Source organism: Pelecanus crispus, chromosome 8 (assembly GCF_030463565.1).
Source record: "Pelecanus crispus isolate bPelCri1 chromosome 8, bPelCri1.pri, whole genome shotgun sequence".
Lineage (NCBI taxonomy): Eukaryota > Metazoa > Chordata > Aves > Pelecaniformes > Pelecanidae > Pelecanus > Pelecanus crispus.
Window position 1 is genome coordinate 314319 of NC_134650.1, and position 20054 is coordinate 334372.

The 20054-nt window shown below is 41.7% G+C and overlaps 1 protein-coding gene across 2 annotated transcripts in view; it reads left to right on the forward strand.

Moving 5' to 3' along the window:
* The window catches only part of JAKMIP2 (janus kinase and microtubule interacting protein 2), a 28572-nt gene extending 13969 nt beyond the window's left edge, over positions 1-14603 (forward strand). The window contains exons 9-20 of one of the 2 annotated variants that reach the window (XM_009483809.1): positions 139-267; positions 1264-1347; positions 1648-1710; positions 3067-3165; positions 5810-5908; positions 6224-6277; positions 8696-8761; positions 9612-9680; positions 10768-10845; positions 11709-11912; positions 12915-12980; positions 14553-14603. In XM_009483809.1, coding sequence (XP_009482084.1) covers positions 139-267; positions 1264-1347; positions 1648-1710; positions 3067-3165; positions 5810-5908; positions 6224-6277; positions 8696-8761; positions 9612-9680; positions 10768-10845; positions 11709-11912; positions 12915-12980; positions 14553-14603 — 1062 coding nt within the window. The remainder of the gene's footprint in view (positions 1-138; positions 268-1263; positions 1348-1647; positions 1711-3066; positions 3166-5809; positions 5909-6223; positions 6278-8695; positions 8762-9611; positions 9681-10767; positions 10846-11708; positions 11913-12914; positions 12981-14552) is intronic. The other variant, XM_009483810.1, reaches the window with a different exon arrangement.
* Positions 14604-20054: the final 5451 nt, after the last annotated feature.

Genomic DNA, 20054 nt, shown 5'->3' on the forward strand with positions numbered 1-20054 from the left:
CACAGCAAGTTCACCAAAAAAGCTATTTGAATCAAGACCTGTAAACCATCTACTGTGCTTAACAAATCTCACTTGCATTCTTTGTGTTGGCAGTGCTCTACTGTCTGCTCCTTAGACATGTTCTTTCTCATCCTTCAGGGTTTAGCAGCTGAAGAATCAGAGCTGAGGTTTCGACAGCTAACAAAGGAGTACCAGGCCCTGCAGAGAGCGTATGCACTACTGCAGGAGCAGACAGGAGGCATCATAGATGCTGAAAGAGAAGCCAAGGTCAGTATTTGTGTGAGGGTAAAAGCATTTCATTGCTATCAGGACATGCAAACCCCTCAAAGTGACATACAAGGGAATGGAGTTACATACAGCATCCACACAACTGAGAGATGTCGGTTTCACTCATTTGCTGGGTACATCTAAAGGGAGTGACAATTAAGAACAGATGCAATCACTGAGTTTACAAGGGGCTGTCCTCCACCTGAACCTGAAAACCCTGCAGCTAGGCAGGCATGCCAAAGCAGGAAATTCTGCAGTTTGGTACAGAATCACAAGGGTTTTCGCATCTTTTGCCCAGGTGTGAAGGGGTTGGGGTTTAAAGGTAAATGGAGGCCTGTGGGTTTTCACAAAGGCACACATTGCATCAACATTAGGAATGTTCACCTGAATGTTTCTAACAGAGAAATGCAAATCACATTCAAATTTGAATGTGATGCAGACTACAGTAAACCTTGCAAGGCTAAAAATGTTGTCCCTCTAATAAAATCATAGAATCATTCAGGCTGCAAGGGACCTCGGGTGGTCACCAGCCCAAACTCCTGCTCAAGCAGTGTCAGCTGTGAGATTGCACCAGGTTGTTTAGCACTTTGTTGAGTCACCTCTTGAAGATGCTCCAGGCAGTTATAATTCCTTCTTTCCACTATCTTTTGCCACTCTCATCTACTAAGCACTTTTCTTCAATTCAGAGACTGCCCCTTACTAGGGTCTTTGAGCAAAGCCTGTCACCCTGAATACCTGAGCTTGTGTTTTGCTACTTCAATGCAATACATGGGAATAATAGGCTTGGGTGGGGAGAGGGGGGCTGATCTACCACTCTGTTCCCTTGTGTCATCTGAGGGGTGGCAAAAAATATTGCTGAGCCAGAATCTTTGTAATGGTTACTCACTCAGTGGAAGTAACAGCATAAACCCAGACTCTGCTGTGTTTGGCTTCCTTTTAATACCAGCTATATTGCTGGTTTTGTTACTGTTTAATGCTGTGCCTGACTTTCAACAGGCTCAGGAGCAGCTCCAAGCTGAAGTCCAGAGATATAAAGCCAAAATAGAAGATCTGGAGAAAACTTTGGCACAGAAAGGGCAGGTAAGCACTTCTTGTGTTTTGTCTCTTCTTATTTTGGATCTTACCTGCTCTTGCTTACAAAATACCTAGCACAATTTCAGTATAGACTTCCATGAGATGTAATGTCGCTGTTCAGTAAACAGGCAGGTCTAGCAAGTTCAGACTTGCTATAGCTTGGTAGACTAATGTGTTGTTATTCTGTAAATGAGAGTTCGTTCCTGTAGGATTTTAAAACCTTAATATTGTGGCTCAAATTTTCAGTAGATGTGCCCAACCTCATGGAGTTTGATTATTCTGTAATAGTACTGCTTCATCCAACAGGACTCACACTGGGTGGAAGACAAACAGCTTTTCATTAAGAGGAACCAAGAGCTTTTAGACAAGGTATGTTCCCAAGTTTTGCGTGTTCGCTCTGAAGGGTAATCTGGATCCTGCAATACACTTTTTGGTCATGTAGTCTGGTGCTTATAGGTGTAGTATAAGGATAGAACAGCATAGATTAATATGGACAGAATAACACATAGAAAGACAAGCCCTCTCCAGCTCTGCTTAGACACTGTTGTTGCTGATGCACTATCTCTGCTGGTAAGCTCCAGCCTGAGAGCTGGAAACTCTACTTGTCGTTCTGGCTCCGAGGTGCAGACCTTTGTGTTTGTATATATTTTTGTATGTATGTCTATGTATATTTTTAATAATGGAATATAAGGATATGAAGGACCTCAACATTGCTTGCCTATCACCAAAGTAACAGCAGTGGCCATACATATGACTGCCATCAGCAAGAGACCGTAACTCCCAGCACCAGGTCTCCTGCCATCTTTCACCTCCCCAGATGAGGTTTCTCAGCCTGTGTTTCTCCCCTTCCATAAACACACCTAATAAGTCTCCAGCCTGGTGCCATCCTTCCCCATCCAGACAAACTGATCCATCCAAACCTCAGTCTTACCATGCTCCCTAGCTGTCCTTCTCTGGGCCTTACTCAGACAACCTGACTGTAAAATACATGTGCTGGCACTGGCTGGAGACTTGCAGAAGAGAGCAGGCTGAGGAGCTAGTGGTGGAGTTGTCCACAACAGGCAAGCTATAGACAGTTGGCCAATGGGTGGTATTTAAGTCTATCTGCTAATTGACAGAACTACTTGTGTGAAGATGCTTGCCGTGCAGTTCACACAAGCGCTTGCATGGGGTGGAGTGGCTGCTCAGGTAACTGCCTCCACAAAGACAGCTCTCCCTGCATGCCATCTGTGTTTCATGTACTACACACTGGGAATCTCTGATCTAGCCCAAGCTCTTCTCCAAGGAGGTGCAGCTGTTTCTGTGTCATTCCTGATAGACGTTTATCCGACCTGTTCTCAAGAGTCCTCCAACAATGATGTCTCCACATCCCTCCCCAGACAATCTGTTCCAGTGCTTTACCATGAGAGCAGTGTGTTTAATAGCTAATGCAGACTAATCTAATAGCTAACCTGACACCTCTATAGAGTTAACTTCCCAGCTGATCTTCACTAGGATTGGATTCTTCTAGGGAAACCTCCAGCCTAAGCATTTTATAATGCCTGGGAAGTTGATGAGCAGAAGTTCACCTGTGCACTAAAGACTCACTGAGGTTAAACAGCAAGTAGTGAATCATCCCTAGAGTTTGGATTTTGCACTGCCTATGCTACCTCAACTAATACTCACCAAATATTCAGTGTTTCTTGTAACAGTCACACAGATGCTGAATTTACATATTTCTATTAGATAGAGAAACTGGAAGCAGAAAACAACCGTCTGCAACAGGAGCTGCAGGATGCCCGAGACCAGAATGAGCTGTTGGAGTTCCGCAACCTTGAGCTGGAGGTGATGGATGAGCTCGTTACAGTAGAGCTGGTAGCAAATTAAACTAGTGCACTTGCACTGGACACCAACTTTAATCAAGTGTTTACACAAGCATTGTAGTGATATAACAGAGTAACAGATCAGGCCCAGAATTCTTAATTGTGAGCTGAATTATGTCAGCTGTAATATCCTGGAAATAGTAAGCTCCATACTTGACTGGTTTACCTCTCTGAGCTAGGTGCCCAGTGTGCATAGATAAGCTTAGCTGATTAATGTCAGTGTGGCTCTTAGTTACCACACCTGCAGCTATGGTTTTTCTAGTACTTTGAAGCAGTCTGTTGTCAACATGCTTTGTTCTTATTGCTGGCCTGGAGTCTACTAAAATCAACAGAAATTAATTACATTTAAATTAACCAAACAAGCAAGGCTTAAACCCCATCCTTATGTACTTTGCTAAGGGCTGCATCCTGGTTCACACCTAAGATACCTCCTGAGAGTAGGCATCCAGGGGTTTTTTGGGTTTTTGGTTTGGGTTTTTTTTTCCTCCCATGAACCTGAGCAGGTCTTGGAGGAGAAAGAAATGTTGAGTGTACTTTTATCTCTAATAGCCGAAGAGTAGAGTGTTCCTCTAAGAAGTCAGAGATGCAGGTACAGTTCCCTCTTCAGGGTCTTCAAAGCCCTGTTTCCCCCTATGAAAATCTTACTGCTGATCTGTAAATTATACTGGCTTTGTTCTTTTCCCCTCTTTCAGCAAGGGTGATAAGACGAGTTCAAGTTTCATTGAGAGTGCTGCTGTGAGGAGAAGTGCACCTCTCTAGCCCTGTGCTTGAAGGACTGGAACTATTGGAAGTTTAATTCAGCAATGGTCGATGAAATTGCATAAGCAGTTGTAAGAGAAAGTATCAGACCCAGGGCTGTTTTCTTCCAGTACCATACCTATGGGGGTAAAAGGGTTGTGGTACCTTGTCGCCTCTGACCCAGCGAATCTTGAATTCTTTTCTCTGTGGGGACTTGGCCGTGAGAGGAGAGGGGGGCTGTCCTACCCAAACCAATCTGTACTGGGCGATTAGAGCGCTTGTCGTTGCAGAGGAGAAATGCGCACGTCGGCTCCTGCAGTGGAGGGAGCTGAAGCCAGGCCTGCGACAGCCTGCAGGGCACTCCAGCTCTGCTGGGGAATGACTGTGGATCCCTGGGGCCGCTGGTGTGGGCTGGGTTGTGCTCAGGGCTGGTGGTGCTGGTGCTGTCATCCTGCTGTGAGCACCTGAGGATGGCTAGGGTGCAGAGCCAAGGTGCCCAAGGAACACAGGCTCCCTAGACAAGGGTTTGCAACAGCTTCCGTGCTATTGATTCCTGTGGCATGTTTAGATTTAATCTCTCTGTACCTCAGTTTCCTGCCACTGTGCTGCAGATAAGAGACATTTTACACAGGTGAATGTGGTCTTGCTCCTTATATCATCATTCTTGCCAATGCTGGCATGTGTGAAAAGCCAACAGCACCCGCCTATATGTGTGTAGTGCTTGGCCTGGAGTCATCCTAATTTGTGTCTGGAGGCTGTAGGCCCTAGCACAGTGAATAGTGACAGCCTATCTGCCCACTTGCAAGCACTGTCACTTTTGCAGGCGCTGGACACATTCCCTGTTGAGCAGCTCTGCTCGTGACCTGCGTTAGGTAAGAAAGGTCCCTCAGGCAACACTGGAGATTGATGGAGGAGCTCCAGAAGCCTCTGCAGGTGGCCAGAGGACTGGGTCGGACCTTTGATCTCCCTCTTCCCAGTTACAGATTCTTGTTATGAGCACCAAGCGACAAAAACTTCCACCTGGGCTTTTCTCCAGTGTAAGCTATTTATTTCTCAGTTGTTCTTTTCAGTTGCTGTCCAAGGCCTTATATACTTGCTGCTCAGAGCTTGTAGGTAACACAGAGCCTTTCCTGGCTTTCATGAATTAGTGCTGTGACAGACTTGTCCCTTAATTACAGAACTTTTCCACAGTTTTACCTGACAGCTGTGTTTCCGTATGACATAGAACTGGACTGATCAAGTGAATTACATGTTCATAAACCAAAAATGTATTTGAAAGTGAAATTTGATCTTCACTTCTGTGCTTGCCTGAATACCTGAAAGGGATGAGAAATAACATCTTCAAATTTTTATTTTTGTCTTTGGTCCTTTAAAACTGGACAAATACTTGTAGATTTTATGCAATAAAGGTGTATAAATAGCTAAGTTGATCAACTTTTTGGAACTTACTACTTTCCACAGATACTAGAACATACAACGTATCAGGATGAGCAAATCTGTAATCCGAGTATCCTAGTAGTCTTAAGTCAAATACCTGTTTCTAAAGGGAGTATTTACAACAATATAGTTGTTCAACACTTCATTAAGCAAATCACTTGAGTCTTGGCCAGGTGACAGTCAATTTGCGAACTGACATAATTTGTCAAATAAATAATCTCCTGTAAAATAATTAGCTTGGGTTTAGGATCCTATCCCCCTTGGCACACCGTTTTTCAGACTAGGTCTAAATGTTTCTTTCTTTGACTTGTAAAATGAAGAGCTTGGCTTTGTGAAGCATAATATAAACAGTAGCTATAGCATTTAATGAGTTCTGTGTGGATCTCCTTCATTCTAATACGTTCTCTGGAATCTTTTCAATTTATTTTCAGGAAAGAGAGAGACGGTCCCCACCATTTAATCTCCAGATTCACCCATTCTCAGATGGTGTGAGTGCTCTACAGATCTACTGCATGAAGGAAGGGGTTAAGGTAGGTCAGTTTTATAAGGCAGCACTTCTAACTACAGGAGAGGTGGATGCTGCCCATATAACCCATTACATTAACCTCTGCTAACAACTCCACTAAATTTTAAGCATTTAAACTCAGTCCAATGTAAGAGTGTGTGATGACTGGCACAACTGAATTGGACTCATAATTTTCACCATAATGATAAAACCTGGCTGAAAGGCAACTGAAATCAGTGTGTTATGCATTTCCATGGGATAAAACAAAACGGTTGATTTCAACATGGTTCGTAGGAGGGACAAATATTGCAGCAAAACATACCTTATTCTCTCTTTGCAGGATGTCAGCATCCCAGACCTCATAAAGCAGTTAGACATCCTAGGTGATAATGGGGTAAGTTGAAGTGGGAGATATTTTCCCTTTACAAGCTGTGTTTTGTACAGTAGAGTAAGTGAAATCTATAATTATCATGACTCTTTTCTAAGATACTTGTTAAATTATGTAATATCAGAACAATTCATTTAAGGACTGTTTATTTCCATAAGTTAAGGATTTGTGAGATTTCAATCCTCAGAGAACTAGTAACTAGTAATGAAGTAGCTGCTTCAACATCCAGTTTAGCAGACTGGGAAGAATGTCCAAAGACCACTGATATTTGAAACTGGGCCTGACTGCGCTCCAGTCATTCAGAAAAGCACATGAATTAGTTTGGCAGTCTGAGCCAACCACAACTTCATCAGGACTAGGATTCCTCTGCAAACAGCTTCATAAATAGGCAAGAATTATCAAATTCCCTGTAGTTTTCTAAGTGGGCATTGCTGCTCACTTTAGTCATCCATGTAAAATAGATCCTCCTGTACCTCTGGCCAACATTAGGTATGTTTTAAGAAAGTGTATAAGAAATAAATACAAAAAAATACAAGTCTGTGGGTCCTGATGAGATGCATCCGCATGTCCTGAGGGAACTGGCGGATGAAGTTGCTAAGCCACTATCCATCATATTTGAGAAGTCATGGCAGTCTGGTGAAGTTCCCACTGACTGGAAAAGGGGAAACATAACCCCCATTTTTAAAAAGGAAAAAAAGGAAGACCCAGGGAACTACAGGCCAGTCAGTCTCAACTCTGTGCCCAGCAAGATCATGGAGCAGAGCCTCCTGGAAACTATGCTAAGGTACATGGAAAGTAAGGCGGGGATTGGTGACAGCCAACACGGCTTCACTAAAGGCAAATCGTGCCTGGCAAACTTGGTGGCCTTCTACGATGGGGTTACAGCATCGGTGGGTAAGGGAACAGCAACTGATGTCATCTACCTGGACTTGTGCAAAGCATTTGATGCTGTTCTGCATGACATCGTTGTCTCTAAATTGGAGACATGGATTTGACAGATGGACCACTTGGTGGATAAGGAATTGGCTGGATGGTCACACTCAAAGAGTTGTGGTCAATGGCTCGATGCCCAAGTGGAGGCCAGTGACGAGTGGTGTCCCTCAGGGGTCAGTAGTGGGACTGGCGCTGTTTAACGTCTTTGTCAGCAACATGGACAGTGGGATTGAGTGCACCCTCAGTAAGTTTGCTGACAACACCAAGCTGTATGGTGTGGTTGACAAGCTGGAGGGAAGGGATGCCATCCAGAGGGACCTTGACAGGCTTGAGAGGTGGGCCCATGTGAACCTCATGAAGTTCAACAAGGCCAAGTGCAAGGTCCTGCACATGGGTCAGGGCAATCCCAAACACGGATACAGGCTGCGCAGAGAATGGATTGACAACAGCGCTGCGGAGAAGGACTTGGGGGTATTGGTGGATGAAAAACTGAGTATGGGCTGGTAATGTGCGCTCGCAGCCCAGAAAGCCATATCATATCCTGGGCTGCATTAAAAGAAGCGTGGCCAGCAGGTCGAGGGAGGTGATTCTCCCCCTCTACTCCACTCTTGTGAGACCCCACCTGGAGTACTGCATGCAGCTCTGGGCCCCCCAACATAAGGACATGGACCTGTTGAAGTGAGTCCAGAGGAGGGCCACGAAGATGATGAGAGGCCTGGAGCACCTCTCCTGTGAAGACAGGCTGAGAGAGTTGGGGTTGTTCAGGCTGGAGAAGAGAAGGCTCTGGGGAGACCTTATAGCAACCTTCCAGTACCTGAAGGGGGCCCACAACAAAGCTGGAAAGGGACTTTTTACAAGGGCGTGTAGTGATAGGACAAGGGGTGTAATGGCTTTAAACTGGAAGAGGGTGGATTTAGATTAGATATAAGGAAGAAATTCTTCACTATGAGGGTGGGGGAGGCAGTGGAACAGGTTGCCCAGAGAAGTTGTGGGTGCCCCCTCTCTGCAAGTGTTCAAGGCCAGGTTGGATGGGGCTTTGAGCAACCTGGTCTAGTGGAAGGTGTGCCTGCCCACGGCAGCGGGGCTGGAACTAGATGGTCTTTAAGGTCCTTTCCAACCCAAACCATTCTATGATTCTATAAAAACTTGGGATCACGATTGTCTATTCACATGCTGGTGTAAATCAGCATTATTTTTACAAAAGCTTTAATAGAAATTCAGCTTTGCAAAAGTAGCATGAAGACAAACAAATGGGTCTAATTTTAGTTTACATTTCTCAGAAGATGCAATGGAATGAAAACATATAGTTAGTCCATATCATGCCGAAGGCAAAAATGGTGTTCTCTTAAATATGTTAATGGACTCTGAATGTTTCGATGGGAATAGGATACCCAGTACTACAGGGGTCCTCTGAAAACTGTAGACCTAGTCTGTAGCCTGGATGCAGGAAACTGCTGCCAATTTTCTTCTTCCCTCTCTTTCTCTTCACAGAATTTAAGAAATGAAGAACAAGTGGCCATAATTCAGGCTTCCACTGTATTGTCCTTGGCAGAAAAGGTAAATTGTGTGCTTGCTTTTCTCATGTGTTATCTAAGGCCTCATCTAACACTGGAAATTTTCTGCTCTGTTGTTGTTGTCAATATTGTCAAACTTTCTAGTGTAGGAAGTGATTCCCCAGAAAAGTAAACTGTGCCAGCACAGTCCCAAACACCTTGCTAAAGCAGCAAAAATATCAAATTCACCTGGCCCAAGCTGTGAAGTCAAAACAACTGAAAATACAAAACTAATGTCAAATGAAACTTGCAATTGTAAACTGAATGAGAAACCATCAGACATTTAAGCCATAATTAGTTATAGCGTGGGATTTCTAGTCCTGAGATTTCCAAAGCTTCTGAACGGATCTGTATGCAAAATTTCCACTGAAAGTATGTGTCCAAGTTCCTTGTTTTGGAAATAAAAAGAAAGTGAGGGTTGGTTAAAATTGCTTTCTGTGACTCAAATGCAGCACACAATTTTGTCAACATGACAGCTTCCAAGGAGTCCACTCAACAATTCCTCATCTGCAAAGAGAATTGCCATCTACCCAGCTAAGCTATTTTTTGAGATGCTGGAGCCCCATCATGGGCCCTTATCCGTGGGATGAAATGGGTTCCCTGTCCATCCAAGGAAGTGTGCTTTTCCATCTTCCAGTGATCTGGTAATAGTGATCCTCTTGCTGCTTCTCTGTCAAGTGCTACCTACAGACATTGTGGCTGCCCCTGTCACAGGAAAACAGCCTCAAGATGGGCCCAGAACTAGCAATAGGTTACTAAAAATAGACTAGCAAGATGCTGTAGATGTCCCACTTGTCACTACTGATGTGCCTAGAAAATACAGCAGGTTACAGCTCTCATTGTCTTCCCTACAGTGGATCCAGCAGATTGAGGGAGCTGAAGCTGCTCTGCATCAGAAGATGATGGAACTGGAAAGTGATATGGTGAGCAAACTTTCCTTAATACACATTTTAGGGGCAAGACATTGAGTGTGTCACATTTACTTGGTGTGCCTAAAGATACCTGAAAAGGTCTATTTGCAAATGAAGTATGTAGGCTTTCTCTGATTATTGGAGAATCCATAAAATTGTTACTAGTCTGGTTCATATGCAACAGCAGAATAACATAGAAACAGAAATAGTGAAGGTTTGAAAACTTTCTGTCTCTTTCCATGGGGATGACTGTTTATTAATAAGTACAGAGGGCTCAAAGGTTGCTTGGTGATTTTCAGAGATGTAAATGACCACACTCTTTGTCTCATAAGATTCACAGTCTAAACATCAGCTGTTGTATCACATTTTATTCAATACCAGTGTGTGGGAAACTAATGAATTATCACGCTGTTTTCTTTCATTACATTTTAAGCCCATACCATCCTAAAGGCAAAACATTCACAGCTGAACTGAAGTTGCTGTAGCACCAGTAAAGTTAGTACCTTACCCTATTCTTATTCTAGTTAATGGAAGTAACCTACAAGATGAACAAGCATAACTACAAGAGTTGGATAGCTGTAGTAGTTTACATTCTGTTCCTATGGTATGTCTGTATTTGAGTCAATTCATCTTAAGGTAGGCTGAGAAGTTAAAGCACAGCAGCTTCCCCCAAATAACATGAACGTGAATATGTCTGTTTAGTTCCTGTTTAGTTTATTGCACTTTCACACTTCTTCCAAAATAAGAGGAAAAACAAAAGGAGTTGTCCACGATGCCAGAGAAGGTATCTTTAGAGAACTCACACAGAAACCCCTAAATCACACTACTGAAATGCCAAGTGACACCACTGAAGTCAACAAAGAGATGATGGATTTAGTTCCATGTAGATCAGGTGTATTATCATACAAAAGCAATCCACAGCTGTATTCCCTTCCTTCTGTTCTAGCTGAGTCAGATATTAATAACTCTGCAGAGTGTCAGTTGAAGACCAGTGTCCTAGTCCTGCCTGAGTCAGATATCTGTAGTTGATTTAATAAAACTTCCCAAAATATTCTGAGTAACTAATTCATTTTTCTGTCCAAATGATCCTTCATTGTAGGAGCAATTTTGCAAAATAAAAGGTTATTTGGAGGAAGAATTAGACTACAGGAAGCAAGCTCTTGACCAAGCATACATGGTATGTACAAAGGAAATTCTACAGCACGTATTGGCCAGCACTGTGACAGGACACAGATTCCTGTTGCATCAGGAAGAGACGTTTTTGTTTTTTCTTAGTATCTTTTTTTATTTATTGTTTTTTTCCCGTTCTTCTAATGCACTGTCATGCAACCTGCACAGCTTCAACACGACACCTAGCTTTTTCATGTCTCAAATTGGCAGATCTCCTGAAGTCTGAAACTCTTGTCAGTTAAAGGCAGATACTGCTCATTAACCAACTCAGTGCAACCAACTGGAACTCAGATCTGGACTGTTGGCCATTTTGCACATGTCATAGCAAGAAGACAATATGCCACAGAAAGCAAGAGTTCCTGCTATAAACACTTACAGCAAATTCTGATATATAGGTCTGATAACTGGCTGTGCAAGTTCATTGTGTTTGGTTTGTCAAGTTAATGAGAATGCACATTGATTAGCAGGATTAATAGCAAAGTAGTCTGACAGTGACCTTCAATCTTTCCTCTTGTTTTTTAGCACAATGGGTCAAAATTTTAGAATTGGTGAAACACTCATCTTTACACTTACAAAATAGGTATGAAGGTTCTATCCAACTCCTAGTCATCTCTGTAACTGCTTAAAAAAAAAAATCAAAGTGAGGGATTTCAGTGAAAATTAATATTAAAATATTTTAAAAATTAAAGTTCATATCCTTTTGTCAAAACACTGAACCATTTTATGAGTTCTGTTTTTCACATTTTTGCACACTTGAGCACAGGGACCACCTCTCATGCAGGCGCCTGAATCTGCCACCAACCCCCCAGTTCCCACTGTGTTTTAAACAATGTTTCATTTCTAATTGGCTTTTGGTATTGCATCAACCAGAGGATCCAGGAGCTTGAAGCCACCTTGTACAATGCTTTGCAGCAAGAAACGGTGATAAAGTTTGGGGAGCTACTCACTGAAAAACAGCAGGAAGAGTTGAGGACAGCAGTAGAAAAGTTAAGACGTCAGATGCTGAGGAAAAGCAGAGAATATGATTGCCAGATTCTTCAGGAGAGGATGGAGCTGCTCCAGCAGGCTCATCAGGTAGGAAAAAGGAACCATGCACATGCATATCTCCTCAGCTTTGCTGTATAAGAACATAAGCTGAGGTGAAATTTTAGGCAAGCTCCAGGTCATGAGGGAGCCTGGCATCTAGTTTTTTGAGTTGTTTCATGCTTTGCATCTTTACTGTGTATATAAACACATGTGATATTAGCTTGTGGAGGATTGTTTTGGCATATTTTGAGTCTTAAAATTCCAAGCCAAAGTTTTCATCCAGAATTCTGTCTGCATGAATCTAGCTTTGTAATAAAAATGGTCATCCCTCGTTATTGGAGTGGGCACAAGAGGAACTGTGTGAATGCTTCTGGCTCATGTTACACAGGAGAGCTATCTGTTTTTCCAGACACTTCTGTTCTGTCCCCCCCCTCCAAAATGGGCAGTTGTTCCATTTCACTGCTGAGATATAGTACTACATTTCACATTCAAAGACTAATGTTTTCTGCTCTGCAAGCTGTGAGGTCCCAGAGCAAAATGGCGAAGAGTCACTTTAAAAAGGGAAAAAAGGAAGACCCAGGGAACTGATTAATGTGACAGCTGCACAATGAAACAAAACTTGCTCAAACATTTATGAGAGTAAGAGAGAAACACTTTAATCCTCTTTCAACGCATCAAATTGTGAGAAATCTTAATGAATCATGATATAATTCTAAAAACTATAACCATGATCTTACTCTTTCCATCTATTTAACACAGGATTAATATAAAATAGATAATATGAAACAGATCCACTACTGATACTAATTTCCAGCATTGGAGGGATACGGTCCCATATACGCAGTAGCATATTTTGAGCAGTGGTACGCATGGTAAAGTTGTGGTTAGGCAGGGTTAGTGAATGGAGTCGTGGTACTACTCAGGATTATCCCTGCCAAAGAAATGGATTTGTTAATTTCTAGGCTTTTGGCACTTGGAACATTAAGTTACTTGTTCAGCGGAGCAAATTTACTGGAATTTAGACTAGATGCTTTCTTTTCTGATTTCCAGAGGATCCGAGATTTAGAAGATAAAACTGACATCCAGAAGAGACAAATTAAGGATCTGGAGGAAAAGGTTGGTTCTGTTATGCTTCTGAAGCACACTGATCAACTTTTTTGAAAGTAATAACCTAGTTCTCTTGAACTACATGACTTTTTGTTTAGCTGAATCAGCTGGACCTGTTGGTGGTGGTGGTCTACTATGCTTTGTTTTCAATTTGTGTTTCAGTATATACAGACTTTAATCGTAGAGTCTCCTCCACAACATTTCATTTTAGGAAATAAATGCCAAACACTTTGAATTATGGTGAATGATGCTGTACCAAATGAAGCTGTTAAATGCTGTGTTGGTAGACAGGCAATACTTCCATTAAAGGCAAGGTGAGGCTAGCAAGCAGGAAGGACTGAATGAAGCTGAGCAAAGATTTGAAGATTGTCCTTATCTGGTGGGACTAGGGAACTCAGGTTCTGATGCTATCCTCTTTATTGAAGCTTGTAATTGACTATGCAATATAAATATGGTACCAGAATCTTGCCCTTAAACTGAACTGTCAACTATATATGCACATTCTTTATATATACTCTCTCTCTACACACACACACACTCTCTCTCTCTCTCTAATAATATGCACTGCATTTTTTTGGTCAATAAGGCCAACTCTGTCACATTGAGTTTTGCTACTTGTAGATAAGTTAGATAGAACTGTTGAAAAAAGATCATAGCATGAGCACAGCATACTGCTACCAATAATGTCTTTTCTAGAAACACCAGACTGGGGTAAGATGCATGTCCAGTGGTAGCCTTGCCACTGTACTTATATTAGTAAATATCAATGTCCGTGTGTAAACTATAAGATGAAATAATGGCTATATTAGTACAATGACAGTAGTGCTAATGAGACCTTTCAGTTTCTATGTATGTTTCTAAAGTGAAACAAGTGCGCATAATGTAAAACTTGATACACATAATTCTTTCAGCTTTTCTGCCAATATTTTTGTGATAGAACGACTCAGTGTCTTTCTTTCTAATATGTATAACTTGGAAAAATAACAGAAGGTAATCTGTGATGAAAATAAACCAAAGCAAAACTTACACCATGGTCAAATGGAGACCTTGAATAGAAGACTTTTTAGCATCGATTTTCAAAAGAGCTTTCAACTCACAAAAATTTACATCTCAGAAGACAACGCATTCATGATTAAAATGAGACATCCAAAAATTGAGTATTAAACATTTAATGGTTAGGGTTTGATATGATGCGTGTGTGTGTATATGTGGATATATACATATATATTCTCAGGCTATTTCCAGCATGGATTGCAGGCACTGTTTTTTAACGCACTTAAAAATAATTACCCATGCTATTTTTGATATCCAGCTTTGTGATTTCAGTGAATCCATGGTGGTTCATAGTGACAGTTATACCTCAGGCTTTCAATATGGTGCCAATTGTAATTCATCACCAAAATTAATGGGATCTGTTTTCTAAGCCTGGGAGGTGGCATGGTACTTACAGAAGTAACTAGGGAAATACAGTATTTTCTGAATGCATAGTTATTCTAATTGTCCTACAGAGTGCAAAAATAATCCTGATGCTTACAGTGCCATGACCTTTAGTTTTTACACAATCTTCTTTTTCTTCTGCAGTTTCTATTTCTATTCTTGTTCTTCTCTCTTGCCTTTATTCTTTGGCCTTGATGTCAATGTGCCTCTTGGAAAGGTAAGACTATTTTATTTATTTCCTCAAAGCTAACACTTCTTGCACAGAGCTGAGGATGACATCCTTGTGTGTTCTTGTGTATGTCTGGAGTCAGAAAATTCAGCAGGTCGTTGTCAATTTGTAATAGTTCACAATGGCGGGTTGTCACACTGCTGAGTTGCCACAGGGAGTTGCAGTCAGACCAACACCATCCAACATACTTGTAAGTGAATTGCCAAAGCTTGCTGGTGATACAATGCTGTTCAGAATTGTAAAAATGAAACCTAACAGGAATTTCACAGTATCAAATAGCCAAGAGAATTGCAGGTGAAATTCAATGTTGATGTTTGCAAAGTGATGCAGATGGAAACCAGTTATAAATCTCAACCATATACACAGCATGATGGGCACTGACACTCAGGAAATAGATCAGGAGGTTATAACAGGTAGAGCTTAGTGCCCAGAAGTAGGAGAGATACAAAGAAGGGCAAGGAAGAATGATCAGCTGCTGAGAGGCAGGAAGAAGGAGACAGAAGGATTTTTCTGCCTCAGAAAGTGAGACACTGTTAAAAGGAGGTATGGGAGAGGTCTAGAAAATTAGTTACAGAATGGATGGATGCATAGATTGCTGTTGTTCACTGTCTCCTCCAGTACAAGCAATTATCATGTAGTAAGTTTAAAGTGAACAAAAATTGATAATTAATAATGTAGGATGTAAAGAAGTCTTTGCCACAGCAGGTAGTGATGTAGCATGTAAAGAAGTCTTTGCCACAGCATGCTTAGCAGCTGAAAGTTCAGAGTTCAAAAAGCAATGTGAAGATGGGGAAATAAATTGGGGAACTATAATGTGCATGGCCTTCAGATTTTTCCCTCTGTGCCTAGCCACTTTCAGAACCAGGATGCTGGGCTAGGAGGATCTTTCTTCTGATCCAGGATAACAGAAGTAGAAAATAGCCTAGATAATGTTATGTTAAAGACTCAAGAACATGTAATGACATACCCAGGTTTTCTGATTTGGGGACAGACCCATACCATTAAACTTCTCACTGTATCTCTTGGCTCTGGCTTGAGCATGTCAACAAATAAATTCTTCTGTCCTGCACTTGAGGCAAGCTGAGAATATAGTTGTGTGTGAAGGATGTTTTGTCATGCCCTTACACCATTTGTACTAGCTCAGCCTTTGTTTCCAGGTGCAATTCAAGGTGTTGACTATAGCTAAGTGGCATGGGTCCAGTTTGGTAGGTTTTCCTTTTCCCTCTAAGGAAAAGCCCCCTACTTTGCATTTCATTTCAGCTAGATCAGGGATTTCTTTTGCAGTTTTGTGCTGATACAGAGAGAACTCTCAGAATTAGCCACATCAACTGGAATCCACTGCTTCCTTGGCTGGCCAGACCTCAAAACGAACGTTTTCATGGGCTGAGGCAGCAATATACATGGAGGTTGCGCTGAACGGCGAAGGAACCATAGGAAAGAATCAGACCAATGTGGACAGATCAGTGATCATGGCTCTTGTAAACAATGGCCAATATCATTATAGAGTTTCTGCTCTTTAAAACATACTGCCTTGATCCAGTGAACATTAAACAGATTAAGTTATGACTGCATACTTACTAATGTTCCTGACACAGGATTTCTGGGAACCATGACACAGCTGTGAGATGTTTTGAGTGGCCATGACTGGTGAAAATTTGATTTTACAGTTTCTTGCTTATTCATAGTGGGGGAAAAAAATTCAGAAAGTCTTCTGAAACAGCCAATTATGTATAGGCTAATTTTAGGAAGCCAAAATTTTCACAGTACACAGTAATAGCAAATAATTTTATATGACTGTGTCTTTTGCTGTACCACAGAATCATGAGTCCAGAACAAGCAGCCAACCTAGAGGAAGAGTCAAAAAAAAAAAAAAAAAAATTTGGATTTAAGATGCACCTTGAAAACTCACAGGAACTGATAGTGACATTTGCAAGAACCTGTCTGCATGAGTTTTTCCCATTTGCCTAAACTGTTGTCCTTTTTTCAGTTTCTATCACAACTATGATAAAGTCCTTGTGAAGCATATGAGAAAAAACTGGGGCAATAAGAGGTTTAGAATTTTCTATATATACAGTTTGCACCTATATTTTCCACCTGTATGGGTATGGAATTGGTTTTCTGTTGAGTATTTGCTTCTTCTAGTGCAGCCACAGAATTGGTAAGAAGCTCATACGTCCTAGTTTTACCAATGCTGGTATCAGCTATGGTGGAAGAAAAATAAGAAACCAGGGGGATTCTTATTTCTTTGAAAATGTGCATCAAAAGACACCCCTTGCCTGAGTTTAGGTCACCTTGATTAAAAATGCATTCATGACATTAAACTACTGAACAGTTTTTCCTAATCCTGTCTCTTTTAAGGTGGAGCACCCAGTAAAGTCTTTGCAGTAGAGCATGCATCCTGAGAAATACAAATTAAAATTTTCATTAATATTTGAACTCATCAGGAAATGTTGCCTTCCTGATTTTTTAAATTGTTTTTAGTTTTTAAAAGAATTTTTTTCAGAAGTTTAAAAAAAAACCCTCAGTGGTAGATGCAAATGCCAAAAAGATCCACAAAAATGCATAAAAATAATTTTTGTTTACAGATATGATATTTTTCATTAGAAAAGAAAAAGATGATTCACATGAAAAATTTAATCCACCTGTAATTGAACTTAGAATAGGAAATCCCTAGTCCCAGGACAAAAATGTGAATGTTTGCTTCCTGAGGCTGTATGCAAGGTTTTGGTATGCCAGTTTCATTCCTGGGGTTTTACATAGATCCCTTAGGGACCTCGTCAAGACTTCACTTCTGCTCCTTCCCCCCTCCAGACCCAATCTCCTTCAGTAGGTTTTCTGCTTGTTTTAAACAACATCTAAGGTTTAGCAGGTGTAAATCCCTTTGGTGTAACTTCACGGAGGCCAGGAAGGCTTCTCCAACTACAGCACCAACATGAGAAGAGTTTTGCTCACTGGATTCACTGTTGCTCAATAGAGGCTGGCCCTGGGAGCGCACGAGGGTCTAGTTCAAACGACTTGTGTCTCTACTCCCCATAGAGAGGATGAGAAGCATCACAGCGAGCTGAAATGTGGTTTACAGCCCTGGAGAGCCTGCTGGTGTGTTGTGCCCCTCCTAGGACCACCCAGGAAATGAATGATTCTTTTGCCTTTCCCATCCTGCTTTTGCATATTTGGCTATGAATGTCAGGTAGGGAACAAGAAGTTGGATTACTGGGAGCTGAACGGCAGAGGAAGTAGCCATGACAGTAGTGGAGATACAGGGATGTAGAGAATGGGACATTGACTATGCAAATGGAAAAATCTTAAGGGCGAGGTGTGTGGGGGCGGATATATAAACTTGATGCTTTTCAAGAGGATCTCCATTGCTGTGAACTCCCTTGAACTAAAGACAGCTGCAGCAGGCGCAGCATTGCAGCAAATATGGTGTCTGTAGAGTGTTTTACCAAGGCAAGTCACTCTACAAGTGCAAAGCGTCAAGTCTTGCAGAAATTCCTCAAAAACAAGGCAATGGTAAGCAGCTGTTAGCTCCTCATCCCCTGCCTGATCCCAGTCTTCACCCCCTCCATTTCCTTCCATGGGATCCTCAGCCCTCAACACCTGAGGGGAAATCTCGAGACAGAAGCAATTTGGGGATGGTGTTGGCAAGATGGAGAGGGATTTTAGCAAGGTCATATTTTCTGAGGCTGGGATACATGGAATCGGAGAGAATAACTAACATTGATTTGTGTTTCCCAGGGATCTTTGCAAAATTCCTTTACTTCCACTGGATGCAAGTTAACTTTGTTAACTTCAAACAGATCCTTGATAAAACAAAACAAAAAAGGCACAATGTATCCTTGAAATGTACCTAGGGAGCCATTTGATGGTGGAAGGTCTTTGGTTTTGTTCATGCCTTGCTGCAGTTTATCCTTTACCGAGCTTTTAACTAGCTGAGAGCAAACCACAGTGTAATCGCAGATGATACTTTCTGGTTTCTCTCTCTCTCACCGCGAGCACAGCACTCACTGCTGTACTTTTCAGATAAGGAAGGACAAGCATTAATGAAACCATGTGCAGCAATATATAGTATCCAGACCAGAAGCTCTCTAATTCCTGTTTATGTGGGATTTTCCTACCTGCATTTTTTTTTCTGTGTTTGTGACTATACACATTCACTTATTTGTGATCACATAAGGAAGTCTGGTCTGCATGGATTTTGCACTCAGTGAATTTTACCATGTAGGCTTGAATGCTGAAAGAACAAAGACAAAATATGCCCTTTTATTCCTGGTTTCAAATCTGAGAACTGCATTTTTTTTCCATAGGTAGGGAAGGCTTCCTTGGAACAGGAGCAGTCTGTGTTTGCCTCATTGCTGCATTAGCCAAAGTTGTGGGGCTGCCCTGACACCACAAGCACCTGCTTTCCTGTCACTGGTGAATTTTAGGCAGCTTTGGTTCAAGAGTTACTGGAACTTGTGCATAACTGTTCATCTGAAGATGCCCAGGGGGACTTTTATAGACCAGAGGGCTGTACTTTGTAGAGTTAAATGGACAGGCCTGGCAAAATCCCAGAATTTTCACAAATGACTTTCATACAGACAAACAGAAACAGTTTAATGATGATAATTCTAAGAACGGACCTTTTCAACTTTCTGATTGATAGACTGCATCTTGTCAACTGGGGTAGGTAGGTACAGGAACTTATCACTTATCTGATACAGATGTTTTTTTTTATTTTTTATTTTTTAGAGTGCCCGACCACACAGATAAGTCCTTATAAAGGCAAATGCTTCCACCCCCCTGATGAAGAGAGCATTGTTTACACCTATTTTAAAAAGTATAAAAATGAACAACCTGTAGCCAAGACTGCAAACACCTTGTATTTTAAAGCCATCACTCAAGATTTGTTACTTGACAGTTCCTGTCTAAAGCTATGATATATGCTGCATCTAATGAAATTCTATATGTTGAAATTACAAAAGGGGAAGAAAAACAAACTGTGAACCTACATCACTTAGGAAGAACTTAAAGGGAAGGAACCACTTTCAGCTGATCAAGTCAGTGTGTCTTGGGCATGGAACCAAAGTTACAACAGAAAAATCTATCCCTGCTGTGCAGGGCAATCGTTTAAATGTGACACTGTCATCCCATGAATGGATCACAAGTTAACAGGACAGAGCAGGAGGAGCACTTATGAGCCGTGGAGAGATGCTGACAACAAAGCATTCAGCTTGAACTGTCTGGCGTTCTCACTGTAAGGACTCCTCTCCCTCTTTGGTTTGAACCTCAGGAACAAATGACAGCTGCAATGTTGGGGGAAGAAAGGAAAGATGCGTTCTGGTTTATTGCAGGATGGGCAGGACAGGGCACCACGTTTTGCGCTTGAGATCATAACAAAGCACCACTCTACTCAGCAAAGGAAGGGAAGAAGAGGGTGT